The sequence below is a fragment of the Channa argus genome, chromosome 16 (assembly GCF_033026475.1).
Source record: "Channa argus isolate prfri chromosome 16, Channa argus male v1.0, whole genome shotgun sequence".
NCBI classification, from domain to species: domain Eukaryota; kingdom Metazoa; phylum Chordata; class Actinopteri; order Anabantiformes; family Channidae; genus Channa; species Channa argus.
The window spans coordinates 7846157-7862601 of NC_090212.1; the positions used below are offsets into that span (position 1 = coordinate 7846157).

The window sequence follows — 16445 nt, forward strand, 5'->3', positions numbered from 1 at the left end:
TTATGTTCTATTGTGAACAAAATATGAGTTGATGAGATTTGCAAATTATTGCATTCTCTTTTTATTTACATTTTACACATTGTCTCAATGTTTTTTGAATTGGGGTTGTATATGTGCAGGGTCCAGACTATATGTACGGTACACCAAACATTGGACTACATCCCCCGTATAATGTTTAATATTTATGTCTTCAGCTCTCTTTTAGTAGCCATCAACAAGCTTCTGACAAAATTTGATATATATCAATAGGTTTGACATCAGGACTTTGAGAAGGCCATTCCAAAAGCCTGCTTTATCCCATCCACAGCCAGCTTTGTTGGATATTTGGGATCACTGTCCTGATGGAACAGCAGCCTTTTAACAATCTAGCTGATACAGTAGTTTAAGGTTATGCTGAAGAATCTATGGACTACTTATAGATTCTTAATTCTGTACAGTGCACCAGGTCTACAGGCAGCAAAGCCGCCTCAGAGTATGATGTTACTGTACTACTACTTCTACTGCACTACTGCTTAACAGAAGGTACAGTGTTGAATGGCTTTTTACTTTTACAAAAATACCTCTGGCCATTTTGGACATACGTGTACAACTTTGTCTCATCTGACCATAGAACTTCTTTCCAGGAGGGTTTTTCTTTGACTATGTAGTCGGCTAAAAAGTCTTCATTTTGGAGCAGGGGCTTCTTTTTTCCATGGCAGCTTTTCAGTCCATTGTGATGTAAAACTCATTTGACGTACACTGTGACAATGTGCCATGTTGGTTCCTGGGTTGTTCAGTTCAGACATGACTCACTAACAGGAAGTTAAAAGGCCTTGGCCCTGGCAAATTAAAAGACATTTCAGGACTTTCTGCAACACTGAATTATTAGTCTAAGTGAGTGTATGTATATTTTGGACTCTGAGTAATTGTGATCCTGTGTTGATCTTATAAACCCTCAAATAAATGAAGCCCTATGCACCAAATTCTTGGGGTTTTCATTCATCAAAATTGTATGTTGTACATTCATTTAGCATTTGCATCACTAAAAAAGTTAAAAGAAATATTTTAAAGTCCAGTATTGCCATGACAATCATGAATTTGATGAGTGTATGTAAACTTTCATTTGCTACTGTATAAGGTTACTGACACATTCATAACTAAAGACTTATTTACTATCCTACCCTAGAGTTTTTGAGCACAATGTTATTTAGTCGTAAAGTACCAAATTCTACTGTGGATTCATATGGAATTTGTTTGCCTCTAATTATTCTCCATCACAAACTTTAACATAAATGTACATATACATACACCACAGTCTGAATTTTTCCATTATGAACTTCTGATGATCAAAAAGCAACTCGTCATCCACATCCTGCTCAGTCTGCCTCCAGGCACTGGAGCAGAGTCTCTGACTTCAGGAACCATTACTTAAAGACACACGCAGCACTGTGACTTCAATGAACAACAGGACAGCAGGGCAGGCATAATAGCCAAGCAAATAAGTGCCCTTGATCCACAGGCCAGTAGGAACAGGTCATAAACATATTATATTTGCTGCAACAAATTTGTTTCTGCTTATACGCTACAATTCTGATGACTATTAAAACTTTTACAAACCTTGCATATTTGTAAAGGTAAACTTGAGAATTACTCAAGCTCTTACATTTTTGTTGCATATTTGTTAATTTGTTTCTTTGTGCAGCACTCCTAACGGTGCCTCCCCTCCCTTCACCCCACATCGCCCTCCAGCATATTTACATAGCCTTAAAAGCCTGCTGCAAAACACAATGCTGCATATTCTTATAGTAATAAATCCAATCAGGGAAAAAGACTCTTAACGACACGTCACTCCCCCCCCAGCTCAACTCCAACTTTAGAATTCAAGCCAGTCCTGATAGAGAGGTCCTAACAGAGATGGAGTGGTTGAATCACTGCCTTTTTGGCTCATGTTAATCAGCCTCTGTAATCCCATAGTGGTAGTTGTTTACAGTGTGTGTTTGTGTGTGTGTGTGTGTGTGTGTGTGTGTGTGTGTGTCTGTGTGTGTGAGAGAGAGAAAAAGAGAGAGAGAGGGAGGGAAAGAATAAATAGAGTACTCACACTAAATATATCTAGCCACCACTAATGATACCTCTGTCATTGAGATACTTTATTTAACTGTACTCGCTGTATGCTTTATTTTTCAGACATTTTGTTTATTGTGCTGTCTCATATACAAACACATTTGCCATATCGACAATTGTGTATGCTAATTGGCTTTATATGCAAACTAATGTTTATCTGGTTTCTTGAATGCAAAAATAATATATTATTTTGTTTTCTTGCAGTGTCTACAGAAACACTAGTAAAGCATTCTGTCTTCATTTGGTGTATATCAGTTCTTTATAATTTGATTATTTCACTTTTATAAAGCAATTAACCACAGATTTCTATATGTTTTTCATAATGCGATGTCCCCCTGTTGAGGGGAGGTAATGATCACTCCCCACTCCCTCCTGTGCTGAGCTTAGCATTTCCTTATGTAGGTCAGAGCCTGCATGCCATATATCAAAGATGTACATATTCTACACAAAAATAGCAGGCGTGAACGTGAACTGACGTGAGTATTACTAAACATAAAGCAAATAAGGTTTGCTCCAAACCCAGATTTCCTTTTTGCTAATTGTCCAGTGTGTTTAAACTATAATGCAACATTACAATGGTGTTAAAGGCTAAAAGGTTATAATTAATGAATTTCATTCACAGTGTGACCCATCTCCTATGCTTATGTTCTCAGGCTGAAGCTTTCACATTCTGCTTCTCTTTCATATGGAACATCAAGGAGGGAGGGAGGGAGTTCACTTCAGAGGAAATTTAAATGCTGAGCAATACTGCCAAAATGGGAGCAAGAGTCATGCACGCCCCCCCCCCCCCCCCCCCTTTCTTTTTTTTTTTGACCACTGGCCAGTTAATAATGGCTCTAATTTGGTACTCCTGCTGAATCATGCCCCCCTGAATAGGTCATCTCTTTCCTCCTTTGATATCTTCCTGCTCCTTGATTTATCCTCTGTCTTACACACACACACACACACACACACACACACACACACACACACTGTTCCTCACGTTTTTCTTCATGCAAAAAAAATACACTTTTTCCCCATTTCCTGTCGTAGCGTTGCTTCCCCATTTTCTCTTTCCCCGTTTTCACTACTGCATCTCTTCATCCATGAGCAGTTCATTTTGTGAATGGACAGCAGTGTGAGTAATTAAGCCCCTGAAGCAAAATGTTCTTCATAAACTAGGTGCTTCTAGCTATTTATAAACAAAACAAAGAGGACAAAAAGTGTCGCAGGTATTACAAAAAAAATTATTCCCATGTCCCATTTAAACCTAAATTAGATCTGATTTTGGCATAATGTAAGTATTTATAAGACAGAAGAAACAGAGTGCAACATGGTTTAACTCTTTCTTAAGAAAAAGGTAACCCATAATTTAACCTGCAGCTTGACTTAATGTTCTTCGTTGTTGCCCTCTTTGTCTTTTTTCTTTCTTCTGATCTTGGCTTTGAGGGACCTGGCACAGTCCCAGCTTTTATCAAAATGCACAAAACACAGCTCATGCTTTAGATGTTTCAGCCTGTAAGTACACCAAGCAACATTTTCTCTCAAAGCCTTGCTTGAGAATAAAGACACGTCAAAGCCTAGAATACGTTAATAACCTATTCCTCAGTCCATCTGTGTGTGGACTAAGGTCGTATTCTCATTTGCATTTAAAAGAAAATAATCCCCCTTCACCCTTTTTATCATGTTGATTCTATCAGTGCTTGAGCAGTACCTCCTCACCAGGATCTTCCACATATGACTATAGATTACTTCCCTCGCATTTTTTTTTTTTTTTTTACAATTGTGCATATCTTGTGCCACAGAGACTTTAATCTTGTCTTTGACTCTACTGATGTAATTCGTTATTCAAAACAAAATACACTATATTCTAACTTTTAGGTAATGTCCACATTTTTAACCTTTCACTGCCTTATCTGAGCTTTAAAAGTGAGCAAAAAAGGAAGAAGATGTTTCTGCACTCAATTTGCAAAGTTTGCTTTAAGTTACATACATATTTTATTTAGTAGGCAGCTCTGTCCCATCAACTTAATCACCATGATATAATGTTAATCTGCATTGGAAAATATGTCCCAAATAATTGTGTTTTTCTTCTATTTAAGTTTCCTTAAACCCATGTACCCAGGTTACAAAATTGCTGAGCTGTTGTTTTTAAATTTAAAATAATACAATATGATTATGACCCATTTTAAATATTTAAATGTTTTGCTGGAATGATGATGATTTGCAGATGTCACAAAAATGTTACAGAATCTGCTTAGCTTAGCAAGTTCAATTTTGTTTTTGCAGGATTTATGGGCCTTTATAAATAGATAAAGGGTCTGCAACTTGCTGTATTTTGCTTAGAAACAACCTATTTATGTGCTTCTTTTTAGGTTTTCAAATAAAATTATACTATGGAAGCCTGTTTCCGCCACTGGGGAAAGAAAAAACACATGATCCTCTATCTCAAAATAATGAGTTACTCAGTCGAATTAATTAGATACTTTCTTAATATTTTAACTTGGTCAGTGCCAGCTCTCAGCACAGGACATATTGGCAGTAGCCCAGGGCACCACCTCTTGGAGGGGGGGGCTGCTGCCCTCAGTAAATAAATAAATAAATAATATTTAGAGTTTGCAGCCCTAACTGGTTGCCCTTTCATTATGCTAGGTCTTGAAAATATAAAATGAACAAATACAGAAAAAATAAACAAGACCAACCCCCCCCTCTCTCTAGTTTCTCATTATTTGATTGATGGAGATAGGATGAGTCATCGGTGTGCATCTCAGGTAGCAGTTCCTGTTGACAGACATCAGCAACAAATCATATTGCTGGGGTTCAGGCAGCATTGACTGGAACAGGAAGAGACTGAATCGCCTGGTAAGGAAGGCTAGCTCCGTCCTGTACCCCAAGCTGACAATACCTGTGGATGGATGGACAATAACTTTCACCCTCTCCATCCGACAGTATAGACTGTGCAGCTCCTTCAGCAGCAGACTGATACACCCTCAGTGTAGGAAGTCGCGTTAATGCAGGTCTTTCGTTCCCACCGTTATAAGACTTTACAACTTAACAGTTCAGCTGAATATTTCTGATCATGCTTGAATACTTGTTTTTGTTTATAAATGCTTTACATTTAGACATTTACATTTTATATTTAGCCATTTAGCAGACACTTTATCCAACCGTACAGGCTGAGATGTGGTCCTTATAGCTCAGTTGGTCGTCGATGATGACCAACTATCGGAGAGAAAGGCAGAAATGCGTGATGAGACAGTGGAGAGGACAGGAAGAGCTGTGTGTCATCAGCCCAGCATTGACAGGAAAAGCCATATATACAATGCTTTTGGATATGCATTGTATATTTTACCTTTGAATGTTATTAAATACTTTAAAAATACTTTTTGCACTTTATACCATTCCTGTGAGCTGCTGAATTTCCCCGCTGTGGGATCAATAAAATTTGATCTCATCTTATCTTATATTTAAATAAAGTTGGCTTGGCTTGTCATCATAGCGTTAGATGACTTTGCAGCAAGGAAGTCCAGACGTGTACAATTTTAAATGAAAGCTATCAGAGACTTTGGATTTTAGTTTTTGCACAAAACCTGAACAGGAAATCTGGTTTTATTTATGTTATTTCGTTTAATGGAGAGGCGCCAAACCATGCCCTTGCCTAAGGCACCAAAATGGCTAAAACCAGATTTGGAATTGGTAACTCAAAAGAGCAAGAACCGTGTTTGAAATTTGTTGTTTTCCTCATATGCGACACAAGCAAATTAATACCATTATTGAGAGCTACTTTAACTATCCAATGACAGGAAGATGTGCACAATACTTCCTGCTAGTATGTCATTACTTTGACTTAGTAACTTATAATAATGAGAAAGTATCCCATTATTTTGACTTGTTTTTCCCCCAGTGGCGGAAACAGGCTTCCATACATCACAGTTGTAGAATTGGGGAGATAAAAATAATTCCTATTCCTAATGTCATTGATTACATCACCAAAGCCTACATTTATAATAGTATAAAAATCTTAAAAAGTATAAAAGATATTTAAAAAGCCATATACAAGCAATAATGTCCTTTATAAGCTGAACTTTTTGAAGTTTGAACATTGTTTCTAGCTGAAAGTAGTTAGGCGCCAAAAAACATAAGAAAGATGGAAGTCATAATAATTATTATAACAATTATTTTATTTTATAAATAATTATCTTTTTCGACCTTTTTCAGCCATCACCTATACACCCAACTACAAGAAGACCCCACCTCCAGTCCCGCCACGCACCACCTCCAAACCCCTCATTTCCATCACAGCCCAGAGCAGCACTGAGTCCACCCAGGACGCCTACCACGATGGGAGACACCCTCATGCTGGAATGTGGCCCTCTGATGGTCTCAGCATGGGGCTGAGCACAGGTAGGGGCCTGTATAACTCCACCGACAGCCTGGACAGTGCAAAGGCTGTGACTATAGCCATGGAGGCAGCTGGAGTCATGGCTGGGAAAAGACACCCATCCACAGACAGCCACAGCTCAGTTCTCACCTGCGATAAGGCCGTCCTGGTGTCCAAGGCTGAGGAGTACTTGAAGACACCTCGATCGTCTATAGGGATACAGGTCAGTCTTGTCCCTACATGTGTAAGAAAATGATCTTGTATAGGCCAAAGGAAGCATTCAGCATCTTGGAACCACTAACCTAGTGTATACATGGCTGCATTATAAAAGAGAACACACACACGTCCACGCACACACACACACACACACACATATTCAACTCAGAAACCATGCTTTCCAAAAATAGCAAGAGTGAGTCATCTTACCACAATCCATCTATTAAGATTCAGCTCATGCTCAAGCACATTTTAGTGAATGATTGTTCACTCCATTCATTCTCCTGTTTCCTCTATACGTTTGTCTCTTTCTGTCCCATCTCAGCCTCACTACATCTCTCTTCTCTCTTTCTTTCCCTTTATCATCTCTCTTTTACTTACTTGTTTCTCTCCCTCTCTCACTAGGAGTAATGATATCATGGACTTGTGTCCCTTATTCTCTAGTCGTGGCTTAGGTCCTGGTGGTATTTGTCCCTGGTCACAGTCTAAAGATTGCAGGTCTGCTGCAGAACAAAGTGTGGGGAATGTGTGGCAATTCATTACCATTGCCTCAGGGCAGTGTGTTTGAAATTTTACTGTTCGAATCCTCTCTGGACTGTGCATAGAAAGTAGTAATTATCTTTTTTGTGTTTATTCACTTCATATATCTAGGTTTTCAATCCCTATCATCATTGTTGTTCTTCCATGTAGATATTTATTATACTCATTTATTATTCATTTATACACATATTTTTCTTCTCTTAATATTCATTCGCTTTCCCATAAATCTATACATTTAAACCTAGTTCTGTGCTGACTGTCCAGTGTAAAGTTAAACTCTTGGACCATCTATATTTTTAGAAAAAAGCCAAACCACTTCCATAATCTTACTCTGAAGGTGTTTGAATGTCTTTGGGCTCGGTTCAAGTTTCTTGATAAATAAATGAAGCACACCTTAAGCATGATTGCCTTTTTTTTTTCAAGCTAGATTAAGAAAGTCCTTTGGCTCAATATCAATATAATACTCAAATTACACGGAAGCTATTGACTTCAGATGTTGCCATCAGTGAGCTGGCCAGAAAATAAATGATCCCTTCAAAGTCAATTGATCCTGCTACACTCACTGCCTTGTCTCACATCCAAAGTTAGAGAATTTGCAGCAGCAAGTTTTTTCCAGACATGACAATGGTATGGGCAGCACGGTTGTGGAGTGGTTGGCTCTGTCGGCTTACAGTTTGAAACCCAGACCAGCTGTGTCCTTTCTGCGTTGAGTTTACCTGTAGTTCTCTTGTTTGCATGGGTTTATTCCCCCTGTCTAAAGACATAAATTTTAGGTTCATTGGTGTCTCTAATTTGTCTGTAGGTATTTCTCTGTATGTCTGCAACCTCTCACTACTTATGGTCTAGGAGTAGGAACAGGATTTCTGCTAAAGGAAAATACTAGTCAAAGATACACATCCTATTTTGTTTCCAACGCTGTTTAATGTACATTAGATAAATTACCTTTATGTACATGTCCATGAGTAAATATATCAGACATAAAGGAACTCAGGAAACATATGAGAGTGACACTATTGAAGTGATTGAAAGATAATAATATTGTTATTGAATTTACAGAAAATGTCTTAATTTCCAAGAGTAGGAAACAGCAATATCTGCAATGTCAGACACCTCGAGAGACATCAGTGGGGCTACAGTTACAGTACTTTATCTGCATTTTACACACCATTAATATTTTATTGTTTGTTTTTTTATTGATCACTTGGCTGAAATTTTGCATGCTTTTGATCGCACTTGGTTACCTAAGGTTCTCACTACCAGACTCATTAATTTATGTAGTTGCTCGTATAACCTTCACCTTGCTACTCACTCAGTGAGCAGATCATTGTTTACCTGCTTTGTGTCTCACAAAAAATACAGTACTTACAGTTCATGCTTCCTGTTAGTCAGAATCAGAGTCATTGATCCAAGGATGATCAGCACACTGAACCACACTGATTTCTGCTAATTTGACAGTGCAACAGCATCAAGCCCTCATTGTCATGCCTCACAAAGCTAGGCTGAAAAGCAACTGGGGCACCATCTTTTCAAATCAGTACCCATGTACAGCAGCTTTAATTTGGGCCACTGATTATCAGGAGAGGGCAGTACAGATCAGATACTGTGCTGATGAGTGTGGAGTGGAACAAGCAGGACCCTGTTAACCTTGTTTGTGGGGGTTAGAGGAAGTGAAGGTGAATTTAAAGACAGTGTATCCAGAGAGCATGTGTGTGTGTGCATTTGTATGTGAGTGAGAGCAACAAAGCATTGGTGTGTGTAAAATCTATAAGCACTTTCAATTAGTAATGCAGCCTTAATAATGGTGTAAGTTTAAAGAAACATCCCAGAGGGACATGAAGTTAGAGAAGGTAGCAACAACATTTCCTCAGTGTTGTTCCAGAAACTCCCTGTAGATGCAATCAAACCTCTCTAACATTATATCACCACCACTTTTAAGTCTGTCAGATTGCCAGACATTCATACAGTGGTTTTGGGAAGTTGAGGGACACTCATTCAGAGTATGCCACCTGCTGGCAAAATGATCAGAATCCTATTCTTTAACCGACCATACATGGACTGATATTGCTGCCACACAAGCTTGGTGTTCAGTAGTTAAAGGAAATGACAACTTATTGCAGCAAGCAACTCATGAGACTTTGCAAATATTGATTTATCTATATTGCACAAAGCCACTGTTGACCTCATTATATCATATGGCCAAGCAGTCTGCTTCACCAACGGCTGGGCGTATAATTTACCCAAATTAGCCTGGCTCTGTATTGATTTGCTGTTTTCTTTCTTCACCTTCTATCCCAGAAGGTCAACATATTCTTAAACTATGATATTTGACCTTGTGGGATGTGGTGATGTCTTGACTTGCCATAGTCCTTTGGGACCACTCTATAGCCCCCTTAGCTGCATGTTTGTTATATTACTATATTTTTAATTGGAACCATAACAATGCTGTTTAAAGAGTAAGTCCGAACTTTTAACCTTAAAGACAGTCATTGGTTTTAAAAGTCAGCAGGAGGTGTTTGTGTGATTTGGATGAAAGGCAGTGTGCTTCTGTTCAACCTTTTGCTGATGCTCACACTTTCAACACCTGTGCTGACATTGAAACTGTGAATACTGATGCAAGATCTATTTATATGTTTGTGTGCATACTTATGTACCTTTGTCTATGTACACCAAAACATCTCCAGGGTAGGTAGGCCTATAGAGCAGATCTCCCAGTCCCCTGGATGTTTTGTCTTCCTGCGGTCCTTATCCATCACCGACATGAAGCTCATTCACTTTTCATGAGGTGAACTTTGCTCCGTCTCTAACACAAAATAATGGAGGTCATCTCTGCAAGCTGTTCCACACTAATTTCCTCCCTGCTAACAGCTTCTTCCAAATGGTTTGACATAATACAATGGCTCTCCAAAAACCTCCTCAGCTGAAACACTGGCCACTCCACACCAAGGTCCTTTTTAAAATTTCCACTGCAACACAAACAATACCCTATTTTTGATATCGCATTATAAGACACATTATGTCTATAAATATAGGAGATTCCTGAATTCAGGACAGCTACTCTGAGATGGAAAAATGGCTCCTACCTGTACAAGCAACCCTACAGTATATCTCTTTCAGTATTAGAGATGACCCATCAAACTCTTACTTTGCAGACCCTCTCTCTAACAGTTACAATGAAGATTGGCTCAGCAAGCACTAAAAGTGAAATACATAAATTACAAAAAAAAAGGGAAGAAGACAATCTTGAGCATAGAAAGAAACGGATTGTAACTATAAATGGTGAATGCCAGACAAAGAGAGAAGTGAAAGCAAATATTTTTTTAAAGAGATGAACAAATGGAGAAACAGGGAAACAGGGACAGACAGAAAAGCATAACAAAACTGGTGAGCAGTGACAGAGTTTCCATAAAGCCAGTAAAGCATGAGGCTCTGGGGAGCGGTGCAAGCAGCAATAAAGAGTCTCTGAGTCTGTGCTCCTGGCTCAGGATCACAGCCATGCAGGAGCAGACAGGAACATCATCAGTCCCTCTTTCTTCCCATCCCGTAATACATATACACTAAAGTTTGTGTAACTGTGATCGACATCTTTGAATACTTAAGAAAGACCAATCCCTATTACCTATCTTTTAAGTATTGACCACTGCTTTGGGATATTCTTTCTAGGCCTTCTGGGGAGAGTGTAAGAAAATAAAAATGCAACATAAAGTAGGTGATTTAACATTCTGTGCTATTTTTATTTTCTATATAGAACAGAGCAACATTAGCATTCATTTGAAGTCATATTTCTGGCAGCCGGATGAGTGTAAATCCATGTTCACTTCAGCTTCTAAAACTTGCTGCTATATACAGTATGTTGCTCTGCGTTTCTCAGCTAGTTACTAACTTTGTCTACATGTGCACGAGGGGTTTGCCAGAGCTTCATCACTTAAAACGGTGCCTGCGATCCTAAACTATGCTGATCAGAGAGGTGCAACTAAAGAGAAGAGAAGGCGTAAAGTTGGCAGATAACTCTCATGTTTATTATTACAAATAAGCCCTTTGACATTACACATAACTGAAAATATTGATTAGTGCTGCTGTAAGCCAGTGGGGTCTCAAAATAAAAATTATAGTAGAACTAGATACATCTCAGCCCACCTTCACAGCGCTGTAACACAGCAATAATGTGCAACATTCAAAGGAATATGAAATATAAAAAAACATTGTAAACCATAAACATTTGTAAGTAAAATAAACATAATTTAGTGTGCAGTAGAATAAACAGCATATACTCCTTAATTATCTCATAAAACTAAAATCATCTGCACGAAACCTCTTCAGTCTTGCTGCCTTTGCAGCCTCTATAAATCATGCAATGTTTTCTTGTTGACAGGCCGTGTCTGGTCCCAAACCAATAAACCCAGAAGCGCTGGAGAATGGTCGCTCACATAATAAAGAAGCACTGTTTTGTTTGTAATATTTCTTTTTAATAGGTGGAAGCGGCCACAGACTCTGAATCTGAAAGCAAAGGCTCGCGGGAATACCACTCTGTTGGGATCCAGGTGGAGGATGACAAGAAGGGGTGAGATAATGGCTCTAACTTCATTGGAAAAGCTCGATCGTTGATGTTTGCTCTCGCTGTTATAAACAACACGCTCAGCATCACTAGTATTGTCAGTCATTTCAGACTGTGTACATTCATCTCTGACTTTTATTTTTTCACCCCTCAGACAGGGCAGGTTCAAACGCTCCAACAGTGTTACTGCAGCTGTGCAGGCTGACATGGAGTTAGAGGGTTTCCCTACCATGGAGGACAAGGGCCTGCAGTTTGGTGGGGGCTTTCAGCGCCACTCAGAGCCTAGCACGCCTACCCAGTATGGAGCAGTGCGAACCGTTCGCACCCAAGGGCTCTTCAGCTACCGTGAGGATTATCGTACACCTGCTGAACCCCCCAGCCCCAGGGAGACCACCAGCGAGACCAACTGGCAGCTGGAACCACCCCCCCCACGTGAGAAAGCAGCCTCTTCAGGTGAGTCGGGCAGGGCATCACCTTCCCTGCGGAGGGACGGCAGCTGGTTCATGCAACTGCTCCACGCGGAGACCAAGAGAATGGAGAGCTGGTGTAAAGAGATGGAGGCCGAAGCTGAAGAGAACGACCTGTCAGAGGAAAGTAAGTGCTCTGCTGGAGGTATTACACACAGTCATATTCCATATACAGACCGTTTGACAACTTATATGGCTGCTCATGTGTATGTACTTTATGTGCCGTGTGTGCTTCAGTTCTAGGAAAAATTCGAAGTGCAGTGGGAAGCGCTCAGCTCCTCATGTCTCAGAAATTCCAGCAATTCTACTGGCTGTGTCAGCAAAACCTGGTAAGACACCTTTTAAAGAGCATTTCTGGGTGTGTATTTCTTCATTTTAGTCTGAATCATTTGTTTTTTTTTTGTCTTTCATGGCAACAATGACCAGGCCAAGTTTTGCTGTGAAGAAGTCTTTTACATGTACATTATAAACGTTTTTGCTTTCTTATACTTAAATATTCACAGAATTTTTTATAGGTTAATAACAACAAAGGAGACAGTCCATAAAAACTCAGTTTCCGGTACCACAACAATTGCACAGTTTCAAGTCTTTTGTTCATGCTAAATTCTGTATTTGCCAATTTTAAAGCCTAAAAACGCATGAATGCAAAGAGACTTGAGACAGTGGTTGAGACAAGTGATCAATGTGTCCATATTGGCATTGTATAAGTAGAAAGTCAGATCTTTTTTCCTTCGTTTTGAAGTCAACACCCAGTTTTATAGCTCATAAAGGTCAGACTTTAGATAATGTTACTCCATTAAACTTTCTTTTCTATGCATAAATCAGAAAACTTCATATCTGAATTGTAAGTGAGGGGGGAGGAATTAGTATGACAAAGATGCAGTGTGGCATCAGCTAAGCTACAAAACTAACTTCTGTCATTAGAAACACTTCCACACACTTTTGCCTGTCCTCACAACCTTTGTTCTCCGACCTTCAATATACATTTAATGCTTTAGCCGGCACTAACAAACTGAATCCAAACTCCCTGACTTTTTTATTGATTGCGGAAAGCTACAACACAGACAATCAATATATGGTGTGCCTAGCACATTTATATGTGACCTGCACATTTCGAAATGAACAATACACAAGCATGGACGGGTTTATTTTCTGTGATGTGACTTTCTCCTGACACGAGAAGAACAGGAGCCAAGCGTTTTAAATACGCTCTGTTGCTCCTTCACTGCAGGAACATACACATGGCTGGGGTTTTGCCTCATATTTTTCTGTTCACAACTCGTTTTATTGATCTGAGCCAAGTACCTAATATTTCAAATGAATTTGGTGCAGAGTTATGAGAGGGGGTATTTTTGCAATGTGCAGCAGAAACTGTTCATTCAGGGGAATGAAAGTGCGTGGGGATTAGATGCACCGAACCAGCCTTTTGGACCAAGTACTAAGTTCCTCTGAAGAAGACACTATTATGCAATTTACTCAACAACTTTTTTATTACATTTTATTACATACTGCAGCTGCAATATTTCTTCACATGAAAAATGGTTAGTCATTGCTAGAATTTTTAGTTTTGTCTGTCACATAAATGTGCACAAATTAGAAGGCTACAAAGTCTAAATGGGTTTCATCACCCTGTTCCTCTCTACCTGGATCACCTGTGTATGTGTGTGTGTGTGTGTGTGTGTGTGTGTGTGTGTGTGTGTGTGTGTGTGTGGAGGAGGATCACCAAATTAAAAAACACACACTGACACATTCAGAGCTTAAAACTCACAGACTCCTCTTAAATCTGAGAGCTCTGGATGTTTGAAGTCTAAAGTCTTTGAGACAGTTTGCATAGCCTCATAAGTTTAAGGGTCAGAAAAAAGTTCAACAGCAGACAGTACATTGGTTATAAAATAATGAAAATGTGTTCTTTTTTTGTGTTCTTTTTTACAGAGCATTACACTAATCTTATAATGCTATAAAAGTATGAAAGCAATACTTAGACTTTATTGGACAATTATGCCCATTTTGAGTTCTTAATCATGCTACTTTACATTTTTAATAAATGTAAGGTAAAATAAATCCCAAATCTTACTATCACTAACATAGACAGAGATGAATACAAGGTTTTTATGATGCCATAACATTTTGTGTTTATAGGAGCATAACTGTTTACAGTCTGAAACAGGTGACATTCTGTGAGCATCTTAAATATCTTTATGGATGTGTTATGTTTACTTTGTTAGAACACAACTTGGTCTTATTGCTGTGTATGAGTGAAGGGGGAAAACAAAAAATAAACTTAGCACCTTCACCAGCCACCTGCTCTAAAAGAGTTTAGTGTGTGACTGTGGGAGCTCAAGTTGTCCCATCTCATCAGAAATGTTTTCTTGAAGTAGATTGTGGAATCTGGGGTCTGACACTGCTAAAGTTTCTGATTCTGACCCTGAAATTTGAAGTAAAATTAGTTACATTTATAATCAAGGCACTATGAACAAGTATGGAAACCTGTGATATAAAGCTGGCTTTAATAACATTTATCAGGAGCACTTTAGAAGCTTTGTAATACACTGTTTCATTAGTGCTCGGTTTCTTAATCACAGTGAAAAGAAATGTCAGGTACTTAAGGTTGCCTCTTAAATATCCATAGTTTGCTGGGTCCAATGACTTTTGTGTCATTAGCAAAATGAATAGTCCTGAATAAAGTGCTGTGTAAGGACCTTGTTGTATAATTACACATTGTTAGGAAAACAGACCTTCACCAGATCAGTACTGTGATTATGTTGTTTTGCAGAAAAGCTGTGAAGTAGCCAATATTCACACAGTAACTTGATAATTTCTTTAACTCGACATTGTTTTTACTGTTAGACCCATATGCACGGAAAAGCAGGCCGTGATTTTACATTTGAAATCATAATGTTTAGTTATACATGGATACTACAGAATATGAACAACAAATTCAAATCCCCGTGGGGAAATGTATTTAAAATGTGTTGAAATTTTAAGATGACAAACTTTCATAATTCATAGTACATGTTCTGCACTTAGAAACCTTGGCTGTTCTTAATATTGCTTTAGTGTTTAAACAGTGGAGCAAAACTGAATGAATTAATGAAAGAAAACCTTAAAGCAAAGGCACTCGTGGACAAAAATTCACTCATCAGCCACTTTATTACATACACCTTGTTAGTACCAAAGCCCTGGGAGGACATGGAAACTCCACCCAGAAAGGCAGCAGCTGGTAGATTCGAACCAGGGACCACTGGTGCTGCCCGGCCCACTGGATATTTTCTCTTTTTCAGACCATATTAACCCTAGAGATGCTTAAATATAAAAAGTCCAGCACATGAGCTGTTTCTGAAATACTCAGACCACTTTCAAAGTCACTTAAAACACCTGGTGTCCCCCTTCTGCTGCTCGGTTTGACAGATTGTCTTGATCATGTCTACATGCCTAAACACATTGCATTGCTGCTATGTGATTGGCCGATTAGATATTTGCAGTAACAAGCATAACAGGTGGCCAAAAACTGGCCAGTGAGTGTAAGTGTGTACTCAGATTCTGATGACTCATTAAAATTACAGACAATGAGGTACTCCTTAATCTGATGTGCCTTTCATTTCAGGGACTGAGTAAAAATTGGCCTGAACTGACAGCGACACGTTATTATTTGTGAGCTAATTCGTGGAAATATATCGGGATTGGTCTCCATCAGAAGTTGTTATCCTGCAATTCAGGAAAAAGTCCAAAAATCTTATGATAGCAGAGTCTGATAAGGACATCTAGTGGATCTAAGTTGAAGTACCATCACCAGTGTGCTCATGATTCTTGTATATTATTGTCATCCCTGTTGTACCACTTCTCACCTGCATCTCTCATAGGACCCCAGTGCTATGCCGCGCCCCACCTCTCAGGATCTGGCTGGGTTCTGGGACCTTCTGCAACTCTCCATTGACGACGTCACCATGAAATTTGACCAGCTGCAGCAGATCAAAAACAACAACTGGAGGCCTGTTGACAGTCCAGAGAAGAAGGTGATCAAACGAGTTGCATGTAACCGATTTCATCACTCTGACCAAAACCTTAAATACACACACTCATATGTGTCTGCTAGGTTTTCAGGGAGCAACAGTCAGATGTCTCTTATAATTTAAATGTATTTGCCTGAACAATTTAGTCTAAGGACTATGAAAAAGCTGTTGGTTGCGAGAGGTAAAAGGGCACCTATTTT

At 39.1% G+C, this 16445-nt stretch overlaps 1 protein-coding gene across 6 annotated transcripts in view; it reads left to right on the forward strand.

Annotated features, from left to right (window-relative positions):
• The window catches only part of dlgap2a (discs, large (Drosophila) homolog-associated protein 2a), a 114840-nt gene that overhangs the window by 92903 nt on the left and 5492 nt on the right, over window positions 1-16445 (forward strand). For 3 of the 6 annotated variants that reach the window (XM_067479850.1, XM_067479849.1, XM_067479848.1), the window contains 5 exons: window positions 6298-6683; window positions 11686-11774; window positions 11923-12362; window positions 12473-12564; window positions 16096-16248. In XM_067479850.1, coding sequence (XP_067335951.1) covers window positions 6298-6683; window positions 11686-11774; window positions 11923-12362; window positions 12473-12564; window positions 16096-16248 — 1160 coding nt within the window. Of the gene's footprint in view, window positions 1-6297; window positions 6684-11685; window positions 11775-11922; window positions 12363-12472; window positions 12565-16095; window positions 16249-16445 lie in introns of those variants that run through there. The other 3 variants (XR_010911050.1, XR_010911051.1, XR_010911052.1) reach the window with 2 other exon arrangements.